General features: G+C 39.0%; 2 protein-coding genes across 4 annotated transcripts; both read right to left on the reverse strand.

The window, feature by feature from the left end:
• Positions 1 to 998: 998 nt before the first annotated feature.
• Positions 999 to 5,761, reverse strand: ankrd45 (ankyrin repeat domain 45). 3 transcript variants are annotated; one of them, XM_020106801.2, is made up of 6 exons: positions 5,489 to 5,761; positions 4,277 to 4,444; positions 4,094 to 4,179; positions 3,144 to 3,276; positions 1,256 to 1,395; positions 999 to 1,138 (listed from the first exon to the last, which is right to left on the reverse strand). In XM_020106801.2, exons 1-6 carry the CDS (start codon positions 5,721 to 5,723, stop codon positions 1,136 to 1,138), a joined length of 765 nt encoding a protein of 254 aa, XP_019962360.2. In that variant the 5' UTR covers positions 5,724 to 5,761; the 3' UTR covers positions 999 to 1,135. The 3 variants fall into 3 exon arrangements, with proteins under 3 accessions (XP_019962360.2, XP_019962350.2, XP_069366877.1); XM_020106791.2 differs by having other exon boundaries at positions 1,006 to 1,395; XM_069510776.1 differs by lacking the exons at positions 3,144 to 3,276; positions 4,094 to 4,179 and having other exon boundaries at positions 1,006 to 1,395.
• A 955-nt stretch (positions 5,762 to 6,716) lies between these two features.
• On the reverse strand, positions 6,717 to 9,263 carry tmem70 (transmembrane protein 70). Its single transcript, XM_020100349.2, has 3 exons — positions 8,948 to 9,263; positions 8,057 to 8,156; positions 6,717 to 7,364 (listed from the first exon to the last, which is right to left on the reverse strand). Exons 1-3 carry the CDS (start codon positions 9,122 to 9,124, stop codon positions 6,919 to 6,921), a joined length of 723 nt encoding a protein of 240 aa, XP_019955908.2. The 5' UTR covers positions 9,125 to 9,263; the 3' UTR covers positions 6,717 to 6,918.
• Between the last annotated feature and the right edge of the window lie 1,767 nt (positions 9,264 to 11,030).

The raw sequence follows: 11,030 nt of genomic DNA on the forward strand, positions 1-11,030 counted from the left end.
ATTTTAAAAGATCATGATGTGCTGCTGCATCTGGACGTGAAAACTTTTGAAATGAGGTGTAATGCCCTGTCGTTGAGGCTTTGAGCGGTGGAGCTGTGAAAGCCACACGCTCCTGGCAGAGTCACTTTGTGTTCAATCATCAGAAACCACTGACTCGTGGTTTTTTGACTTTTTTGACCTGATTTTTAATCCAATGGCTTGGTCCAGGGATCAGCTGTAAGTTTGAGATTTCCTTGTTTTTGATGTGCATGGATCCTGAAGAATGAAAGACCTTGTTAAATCTACACATACATTACATCTTCAATTGAATTTCCTTTTCCACAAAATTCAATTTGTAGCAACACTGACATTGCACAGATCTTCCTGTAGCGGAACTCTTAGAATTTGCTCTTGATCAAAATTGAGGCACAACGATCAATAGAAGAAAAATAAATCAAATGAATCAGTCTCATAATCAGGAGTGGTAAGATCTCAGTTCAGAGTTCTCTGGCTCTGATCTGAAAGGATATGTAAAACTACAACTAAAATAAGAGGACATTTATTTTAACTGATTGTCTTTAAGAACATTAAGACTGTATTAAGCACATTAAGATGATATTTGAATGATTAAACAAATGAGTCACTAGAGCCATAGTGAAATAAAGTGTGGAAATCCAAATTACCAGAGAACGACAAAAAACTATGGGACAATCAACTTTCTGACATCAACTCTGATCACAGACAGACGAAGTTAAGTTTTAGATTCCGCTGTTGTAGTGAGGCTCTAGCAGAAGGCCTCTCACAGCAGTGGATGGAGCAGATTTGTTAAGGCGGAGGAAGATCATTGTAAGCAGGCAGAAGTTGGCCGATGGTGCAGCCTCAGCTGTCTGTTGTCAATCAATCAATCAAGTTTTATTTGTATAACCCATATTCACATATTACATTTTGTCTCATAGGACTAAGCATGGTGCAACATGCTCTGTCGTTAATCCTCAACAAGAAAATGATAGACTTTTGAGTTTTATGTGGGAATACAGAGAATACAGAGACAGCAGCAGGTAACAGTCTTTAGACTGAAAACACTTAAAAGAGGCAGGTGGTGATGGCAGAAGGCTGAATGCAGGAAACACTGAAACACTGGTTAACAGGAAGGCCTTCACTGCAGTCAAAATACACAAGACAAAAGGTTCAGTATGTCAAACAAGCAAAACAAACACTGGAGAACTGAATTTGAAAAGAACTTGCGAAACTTGAACACAGGAGCCACAGAGTGTACCACGTGAGCAGAAATCACATGGCACAGGTGTGGTGAGGAGAGCAGGCTTTTATGGAGCGGGAGATTAGGTGGAACGAGAGTCTGCAGGTGTGTCTCGTCTGCAGAGACAGAGGAAGCCAGCCACGCCTCCGGCCACACTACTGCAAGGAAACAGAAAAGGAGGGAAAGGAGAAAACAACACAATCCAAACCATAACAGAAACCTCAGAGTGAGGGATCCCTCTCCACGGGAAGTCAGAAGTGCCAATAGATGCAGCGTGTAACTGAACGCTTCAACAAAATAATAGAAAGGTCTGTCAATGTGTAAAGTAAAAGGAAATGTCTCATAGAGATGAAGGGAGCAGCAATGACAATTGCTATTGAGGAATTATTGCCTGCAATGGCAGAATATGTGAGTAGGCATATTGTATATGAAGCAGTCTTGTTGTATTCATAGTCCACGATCAGCTGCCACCACGTCAATCATGATCCACCATCATGATCTCTGATTCACATGGTTGTGTTTGTATTCAGGCTCAGCTACACTTACCTCCCATAATGCACTTATAATATAGTCTTGGAAGTCTAAGTAATCCAACTGACTGGATGCTACTGTCAGTGAGACTCAAAAGGACAAACATATAGGATATACTAATATAAAAACTTTTTCTTAAGTCAGTTTGAGTTTAATTAACTCAATTAGTATTGAGTTACAAACTGAGGCTGGTTTAAGATACTGATCCAAATGTGTGCAGAATAGATAAAGAAAACAAAAACACATTAACTTGAAGGTTCAGTGTGTAGAATGTAGTGATATCTAGTGGTGAGGTTTTATGTTGCAGCTGAACACCCCTCACCTCACCCTCCCCTTCCAAACATGACAGAGAACCTGTGGAAACCTTCAGTTGTCTTAAAAACTTTAAAAGGTTTAAGTTTGTCCATCTTGGGCTACTGTAAAAAACATGGGGCCTCTGTAGAGAGGACCAGATGTAAATATACAGTAGTTAAATATAAAGGGACCATTCTAGGATAAAGACAACTATTTGTACAGTTTAGAATCTAAACTAAAATCTAAAATGTGTTTCATCTGAACATTAAATGAAACACACTAGTAAAAAAACAGACTCGTGGAAAAACATGAATCAGATTGCATTATTTTCTGCCAACAGATCTCTTTAACCTAAATCTTGCACACTGAACCTTTAACAAACAGTTGAGTACATAACAAAGGGCACAGCTCCTGGATGCTTTGTGGGCGGAGGCCTGACCTTTCACACCCAAACCATAACTTTCCCCCAATGAGCACTCATGTCTTTGTTTCAAGTGATGTGGTAAGAAACAGCAGATTTTTTTCTCAGATTCATAGATTCATTTATATTCTCATGTTACGTTTAACTTTGATTCAACAAAATTACACATTTCAGTTTTTTAACATTTATTCTAAACATAAAGTGTACATAAGAGCATACTGTGTAGAATATAGAGGACAGAATACCAGTTGACAACAATCACTAAATGGAGTTATTATTCAGAAAGACTTAGGACTAGTTAACTACGAAGATAATGTCTAATAATGTTAATAGAGTTTAACAAGTGATAGACAATAGAACAAAGTCCTGCTTGGCTCAAGCTCCCAACACGACCCTCAGAGAATACCTGGTGGATAATGGATGGATGGATTAAGTCCTACAGATAGTCTGACACTACACATTCCAAGGGACCATAGTGTACACTTTTCAGTGGTACACATTTACAGTTAGCATCATTCACCAGATAAGAAGCTGATAAATGAACACATTCTGGTGGAGAACCTACCCATTTACCACAAATACAGTCCGATCAGTTTAATAGGTGCTACATTAGGGAAGGAAACTGATTCTGTACATTACTGTACTAAGACTCAGACTGACCTGACAACCTGCTGAGAACAGGCTGCAGAGCGTCTTCTATGTCTTTCCTCTGGGCGATGAAGTCTGACACTGCTGGGTGTTTGATACTCTGAATCCAGTCTGACTTGGCAGAACATTCGCGCACACAGATGTTCTGTTCAGGAATTCAAAGAAGAGACACATTCAACTCAGAGTGAAGAAAAAGAGACAACAAAACACTGACATTTCTGTGAATGTGTCAAAGTAGAAGTCTGTGTAGGACTTTGCTTGAAGTGATACAGTTCTGCCCATTCACACATTCACCAAGTGCATCTACCTGCAGTATCTTGCTCAAGATATAGTGTACACTGGGATTGAACTTCTGAACCTTTGTACACACAAACATACACAACCCGCTCGACCTCCCTGCCCCCTGAGCCACTCACAAATACTGCACGTGTATTTATAATAACTGACGCCATGGATAAACAGACAGACAGGTTTTTCTGTATTCCTGTATCATCCTATGGTACAATTGTGGTTTCATCATTGGGTCCAGTATCTGTCACCCATTGTGATTCTCTTGAGTTAATGATATTTAGACTTTTACTGAAAGTAAAAAACACAACTTTGTTATTATTATTTGATATGTTGAATGCTCACTCCTCTCTCACCACTGACTATTTGCATGGCGTCAATGTGGAAGGACATTTCGTTTCCCCTTGTGTAGCTTTGTCAAGTGTAGGATGACGATAAACCTGAGATATTTAATGAAGTCAGAAAAGACAAGCTACACTATATTTATTTGGTCAGCGTGAGAAAGAGTCTTAGAGCAGACGGTTCAAGCTGAACTTGTGAGGTAGCATCACAGCGATCCTGCAGGGAGGCAGAGCTGAACTCAGGCCATTTACAACTTATGAAATGTTAAAAATTGTTAGACCAATAAATAATCTTTAATTTCAGGGTTGATCCCAATTAAAGAAATGTGTTACCTTCTCTTCTTTTGTGATCTTCCTCTCTGAATCTGAAATAATGTTCTTAACGAAGGCTAGATATGACACCAGGTCCTGTTTAGCTTCTGTGTGAAGATAAACATACACACAAGTTAACAGAGGTATACATCTTCACAAATCAAAGGTTTCTGAAGAGAAGAGCGTAACGCCACCGGCCCACACCTGCCAGGATGAGACAGTCGACACAGTCTGCCTTGGAGTATCTCCGAGCCAGGTCTGAAGGCCTCTCCCCTCTGAAGGTTGTGGCCTGTGTGTCCGCCTCCAGTTCAAGCAGAGTCCTCACTGTCTCCAGGTGACCCCAACAAGCCGCGAGGTGCAGTGACGAATAACCTGAGACACAAAGGTGATCAAGTGAATGAAAAATAAACTGTATTTATATCACACTTTTCTAGTCTTATCGAGTTTGACACTACAAGTTACATTCACACACATTCATACAGCACTACATCTGCTTTTACAGCCGTCAAGTGTTCAGTATCTTTTTCTCTTCATGTTAATAGACTGTCAACCTGATTAAACCTGAACAGTTAGGAAGGACAAAGAAGTGAGATAAATAAATGTAGAAATACTGAAATTAATAGATGTAGAAATACAGAGTCAATAAATGTAGAGATACAGTAAATACATAAATAAAATAATAAATACATGTAGAAACAGAAATAAATGAAGAACTGCTGAGTAAATCAATGATACAGATATATATATATATAGATTTATTAACAGAGTTTGTCCTTGATAAACAGAAGCCTGTTATATGTCATATAATATATAGTATAATCTATAGTACATATAGTATAATCTTTAGTATATATAGTATAATATATGGTATATATAGTATAATCTATAGTATATATAGTATAAAGAGCATAATCTATAGTATATATAGTATCATCTGTAGTATATATAGTATAACGAGTATAATCTATAGTATATATAGTATAAAGAGTATAATCTATAGTATATATAGTATAATCTATGGTATATATAGTATAATCTATAGTATATATGTATCATCTGTAGTATATATAGTATAAAGAGTATAATCTATAGTATATATAGTATCATCTGTAGTATATATAGTATAATCTATAGTATATATATAGTATAATCTATAGTATATATAGTATCTATAGTATATATAGTATCATCTGTAGTATATATAGTATAATCTATAGTATATATAGTATAATCTATGGTATATATAGTATCATCTGTAGTATATATAGTATAAAGAGTATAATCTATAGTATATATAGTATCATCTGTAGTATATATAGTATAATCTATGGTATATATAGTATAATCTATGGTATATATAGTATAATCTGTAGTATATATAGTAGTATATATAGTATAACATGATCCAGGTCGCACCTCTCTCAGTCTGCTCGTTCACCTGAGCTCCTCCTCTCAGCAGCTCTCGGACGATGTCGCTCTTTCCCAACATGGAGGCGATTAACAAAGCGCTTCTCCCGAACTCGTCCTTCTTGCTGAAACAACGGTTTTCCTGCGGCTCGTCCGCGTCCCGCTCAGCCTGTAAACACTGTCTGATGGTGTCCAGGTCTCCAGACACCACACATGATAACACTTGTTCCTGAACACACGCCATGTCAGCGCTCGGTCACTTCAGCTGGGGAGCAGACAGGAAGCTACTGTTGTCATGGTGACAGCGTCAGCCAGGCTCTAACCTTTAGCTTTTTTACTTTAACAAAGATTCACTAGAATATTATAGAACAAATGTGACATCTTGGTTTTCCACAGTTTCATTTTGTTTTATAAATAAAGTCTTTTAATATTTGTCAGTATTTGGAGCGTTGCTTCCTCTGTATATCAGTAAAACCATCAGAGATATGAACTTATATACTTCATCTTTCATTAATGTGGTGTCTCTTCATTAACTTCTTCCATTTGCAGGTTTTTTACTTTAAACTGCTGCTGGGGCTCGAATAACATTAGTTTGTGAGAGGCTCTCTGTCTGTCCCTCTGTAGTTTCACTGTTTTTGTGCTCGACTCAGCCTCCTGATGAAATCATTGAGCATGCAAACCTTAGGTTCATCTCGGATTAAACACTGTTCCTCTTGGTTGTAAACTAAGTAAAGTGAATTACTTTTATCGCTTAAGAAGCAGAGGCCTTCCTTGCCACCTGAGGTCTGACTCATGACTTTGTTGATGTTTCGAGGACAGAGGAAGAACTGTGGTGATGGTCAGAGTGAGATGCCAAAGACTCCAAATTACAGGCATAAGTTATGTTATCAGAAAAAAAAATTATGAACATGTGCTGTTTTGAGAAAGTATTAACAGAAACTCAAATGACAGCATTTTCCATTATATTCACCCAGCTAACCATGATTCTAATGTTGGAACTTTTCTGGATCTGATTCATTTAACATTGAAAATGAAATGAAATGAAATGAAATGTTTAATTTAATAAAAAATTTGAAATGATGTGCAGTTTGTTGAGAAAATACAAAAATAACTATATCCTTCATATTCATCCTATTTTTAATGCTTATGAAGAAAGTGAAAACATTTGCTTGTAGAAAAAAATGCTGGGATAAAATTACATTTAAAAAAACCGTGTTATCACAAAAAACAGGTCATGATAATTTAGTTATAATTTATTTGCATGAAACATCCATCATTGACAAAAAAATGAAAAATCAAATCAAGTTGAGAGATTACTTTAACTGTCAAGTCTTCAGTAGATGTTCCACCCTGGTAGAAACAGAGTGTGTGTATTGAGCAGTTCAGAGTTGAGGATGTCATTCATACGCCAACACCTCAGTCAATCGGCCTTCAGTCTCTCAGCTCTTATCGGGTCTGTCCATGTCATCTGTGTTGAAGTTGAAGGGTTTATCGTAGCCCATCAGGTGATTGTAGTTGTGTGGGATGGGGAACAGGTCTGGGTTTACCAGCATCCCAAAGTTGTTGACGTAAAAGGTGGTGAACATCTTGCTGACGTCCGGGATCCTGACCTGGCTCTGGTGAAACGTGTACTTTTTTTCTGTGAGGAAGACACTGTAGGTGATGGCAGTGTAGGTGTCTTTGTCCGGGTTGTGATACAGACGGACCACGTAGCCTTTGGTGATGAAGTGGAGGAAGGCGGGGGTGAGGAAGGTGAAGAAGCCGATGACGCCACAGAAAGCGACCTGCAGGGCCAAGCTCTGGACGCCGAGTCCAGTCTTCAGGAGGATTTGAGGCATGAGGAAGAGGCTGGCCCCGCTGGTGCTGTATGAGAACATCTTCACCCCTGACAGAGAGAGAGGAGGATTCAGTTACTATAGATACACTTCTTCACATGCTGTATTCATCAGCCATGCATCCATTTTATCCATCAGCACCAGGTGGACGTCACTCACTGTAGAATTATGTGACTGTAAATTAAGTTATAATGCATTAACTCTACATTTAAAACAGTAACTTCATTTATGTTACTGTTAACAATGGGCCCACTACAGAGGCCTCGCAGGGCCTGTGCTATGAATCAGGTTTAACTCTGTTTTTTTTAAAGTCCCGACTCCTAGAAAGCTTGTTCACTTCATACCAAGCTTATCATCATGGTTACTGCTGTGACCAATCAGATCACTGGGAAACCAGACTCACTATTTCCACAGGATCTGACAGCGATCCGGTCAGCAACATGCACTTAATATATTTTTTTGATAGAAATCCTTTTTTCCTAATAAAAAACATAAAGATCTAAAGATCAGGAGGATAAGAAGTCATTTGTGTTTGGAGCTTTCCCACTCTGTCTATTTAAAACCGTCCACAAGTTAGTCAGGCTGTTGGTGAAACTTCTAAATATTTAAGAGACAACAACAATGACGTCAAGACTTTTTCCTTTAACAGGAAGTCATCCTCACAGATAATTAACCAACATATAATCTTGGGCCCAGATTTAAGACTCAAGTTATTTTTTTCTTTCAGAAAACGGTGTCTCACCTCTAACAGCACTGCCCAGGGTGCCAGTGTAAATGAGGTTCCCCTCCTCAGAGTGTGTCTGCACAGAGAGAGAGCGGGTGGACGGACAAAGAGGCCGCACCTGCAACAAAGAAACAGAGGACACGCGTGAAAACAAAGCTGGCTTTGGCACTGACTGGCATCTGATGTTCTGTGATGAAGCACCCACACCCACACCAGAGAAATAGCTGCTGTTTGCTTCCAAACCTGAAAAACCACCGGTCTGTCTATCTGACAACTGTCAGCTAGTCTTTATAATATTAAATTCAACTTCAGTAGGGAGCGTGCACACGTGCACACACACACACACTACAAGTTGGCTGACTGTACAATAGTTGGCTCGTGTTTCCAATGTTACAAACAGGCTGCAGGATCCAGGGTAGTACAGCCACAGGTTACATAGGAACAGCAATTTAAGTCAACATATGATGACAGAAGTTTTCTTCTTTCGATTATTTATTCTGATGCAACAACTCCAAGTGAATGCAGAAACAGTCCTGCATGTTTGCATGAGGAAAAAACAGTTTCCTCAAATAAAGCTCCTGCAGGACATTTCATTGTCCCACTATTCCCTGCACAATGACCACAGGAAGTAATCCTGGTGTTCTTTGTGTAAAGAATGTTAATTAACTGTAACATGTCTGTAACAGTCTGCAGTCACTGTGGAGGTGAAGTAATCGAGCAGACATCCCACAGTCCATCAGGCATGAGCAGTCAATTCCAGCCAGATCGATCTGAGCGGCTAGTGCTAACTAAGCTAATCTATACAAGCGCTGGTAGCATTAGCCGTGTAAAGATCTCAGGTGAAGCATTCGTTCAATGGGTGCACTGTGTGTCTGTGGGGAACACGCGTGTCCGTCCGGAGTCAAATACCTTGCTGTTAAGACTGAGGCACGACCTTCTGACAACATGTAGCTGTTTCCGGCTAACTGCTCCGATTAAAGAGCCGGGACACAGCGGCGCGTGCTGTCCGGCCGAGACCACAGTGTACCGGAGCGAGGCCGACACGAGGCAGGGTCGAAACCTCCGCAGGACACTGACAGAAAACATGATTCTTCAGTTCAAGACCCAAACGGATTCATTGACTTTCTAACTCCACACACGCCGGGAGACACTTCTCTCTCGATATCACACACCAGCAAGAGAGGTGTATGGCGCCACCTGCTGTACAGGAGGACCAGGGACAAGGACAGAAGTGCAGGAGATGCTGAGTGTTCCAAGTTTTATTTGTCTCAGGTAGTTAACACAGGGTCAACAGTGCAATAGTTACATTAAAATAAAAGCAAGGTAGAAAGAGCTTACTATAAAAAAGTCAACTACAATGCAATATTATTATACTCATTACTAATACTAATTATTCTACTTTCTATATTATTTATTTTTTACTCTGATGTATGGCGTGTTACAGTCTTCTTGTTGTACCTTGCAATTGTGAAGCACTTTGGTCAACCAGTTTGTTTTAAATGTGCTATATAAATAAAATTGACATTGACAATACAAAACAAAAACTATACATGTTTAAATATGCAGTGTGCCATTTGTTGCAAATTAAGTAAGCACTTCAACAGTATGGAGTGTGTGTGAATACGTATTGTAAACATTTCACATTTTCCAAATAAAATGTGTGCAGAGTAGCAGAGCGCATCAACCAAATAACAATATTTACAACATAGATGAGAAAAGACAGATTGTGAAATAAATAGAGTGGTGGATTGTAAGTCATGTCATCATCCGTCCATTATTTACTTTGTGCAGAGAGGGGCTGTCAGGATGGTCTTACTGTGTTAGATGGGACCAAAAAGATGTTAAAGTTGCATTCAAAGAAATCAGGAAACAAGGAGACAGTGAGTGTGATTGTCAAATGTCAGATGCTGGTGTTACATTTACACATCTACACGCTCAGGCAGGTTTATAATGGAGATCTACAGCCTTGTATTCCTCCAACAAACAGCAGGAGTGTTTCTCGCCTCAGTGACAAGGTTTAAAACTTAATTTGCAGTTGATTGGATGTTTATTGTCTTAGTTTGATCTACATCAACATCCACAGCTCTGGGATCAGCTGCTTCAGTAAACACTCAGCTTTCTAAGCATCATGTAAAGTTCTACATCTCTTCTCTTATCCATTTAACTATTTCATTTATGATAATATAGTAAAATGTGAAAGCCCTCCTAAAATCTAGAGAAAGATAAACCTAAATCCAGAAAATCTACAGTTCAACACACAAAAAAGGAAATGCACTCCAAAATATGTACAAAGTCAGATTCAATATGAATAAAATGAATGAGATCAAAAAGCTCCATAGATAACTCTGACAGGTACACAACTGACACTTAGACATCTGCTGCTGGTTTGGCAATTCATCATCAATACAGTGGAGGACCTTTCAACATGTGGATATTCAACATATTGTCCTAATTTCTTAAACTTATAACTCTCAAATAAAATGGTTAAATGCTAATTGGTCATAAGATGACATAACAAGAATGAATGAAAGCTGCTGGTTGTGACCACAGCACAAGTGATGATAAAATAAACTATGCTATGTCTCTATCATTGAAGCTGAATTTAAATGAGCTGATTTCAGGTATTGCAGTGACTGTGACAGGTTCCATCTGCGAAGAAAAAACATTTTGGTCTGGCTACATCACTTCTGGAACTGGGAGATAATGTGGCTGCAAATCCAAGAATTGACAGCATGCTGTGCTGCCACCTCAAGTTGTTCCATACGCAGCATCTCCACTCATCCAGCAGATGACAGCATAGTACGAGCATAGTAGATTTCTCTCAGAAGTCTCATCAGGCTGCAAACCTTCGGATGCATAACAATCTATAGAAGTACTCACTGCACTGTATATACTTTATACTGCATCAGTGTGGCCGGCTTTTATGTTCAACCACCACTTTTCTTTGACATTTCAAACTGTCCATTCATCACCAGAGCTCCAGTCAAGTTAG

The sequence above is a fragment of the Paralichthys olivaceus genome, chromosome 16, assembly GCF_024713975.1.
Source record: "Paralichthys olivaceus isolate ysfri-2021 chromosome 16, ASM2471397v2, whole genome shotgun sequence".
NCBI lineage: Eukaryota > Metazoa > Chordata > Actinopteri > Pleuronectiformes > Paralichthyidae > Paralichthys > Paralichthys olivaceus.

Coding starts and splice junctions, on each gene's coding strand:
- ankrd45 (XM_020106791.2), bottom strand. CDS start 5,723: ATGGCGTGTGTTCAGGAACAAGTGTTATCATGTGTGGTGTCTGGAGAC. Junction 4,180..4,276: donor CGACTGTCTCATCCTGGCAG/GTGTGGGCCGGT, acceptor ATCTTCACACAG/AAGCTAAACAGGACCTGGTG. Junction 1,396..3,143: donor TGTTCTCAGCAGGTTGTCAG/GTCAGTCTGAGT, acceptor GTTTCCTTGCAG/TAGTGTGGCCGGAGGCGTGG.
- tmem70 (XM_020100349.2), bottom strand. CDS start 9,124: ATGTTTTCTGTCAGTGTCCTGCGGAGGTTTCGACCCTGCCTCGTGTCG. Junction 8,157..8,947: donor GCCTCAGTCTTAACAGCAAG/GTATTTGACTCC, acceptor TCTTTGTTGCAG/GTGCGGCCTCTTTGTCCGTC. Junction 7,365..8,056: donor CCTGGGCAGTGCTGTTAGAG/GTGAGACACCGT, acceptor TCTCTCTGTCAG/GGGTGAAGATGTTCTCATAC.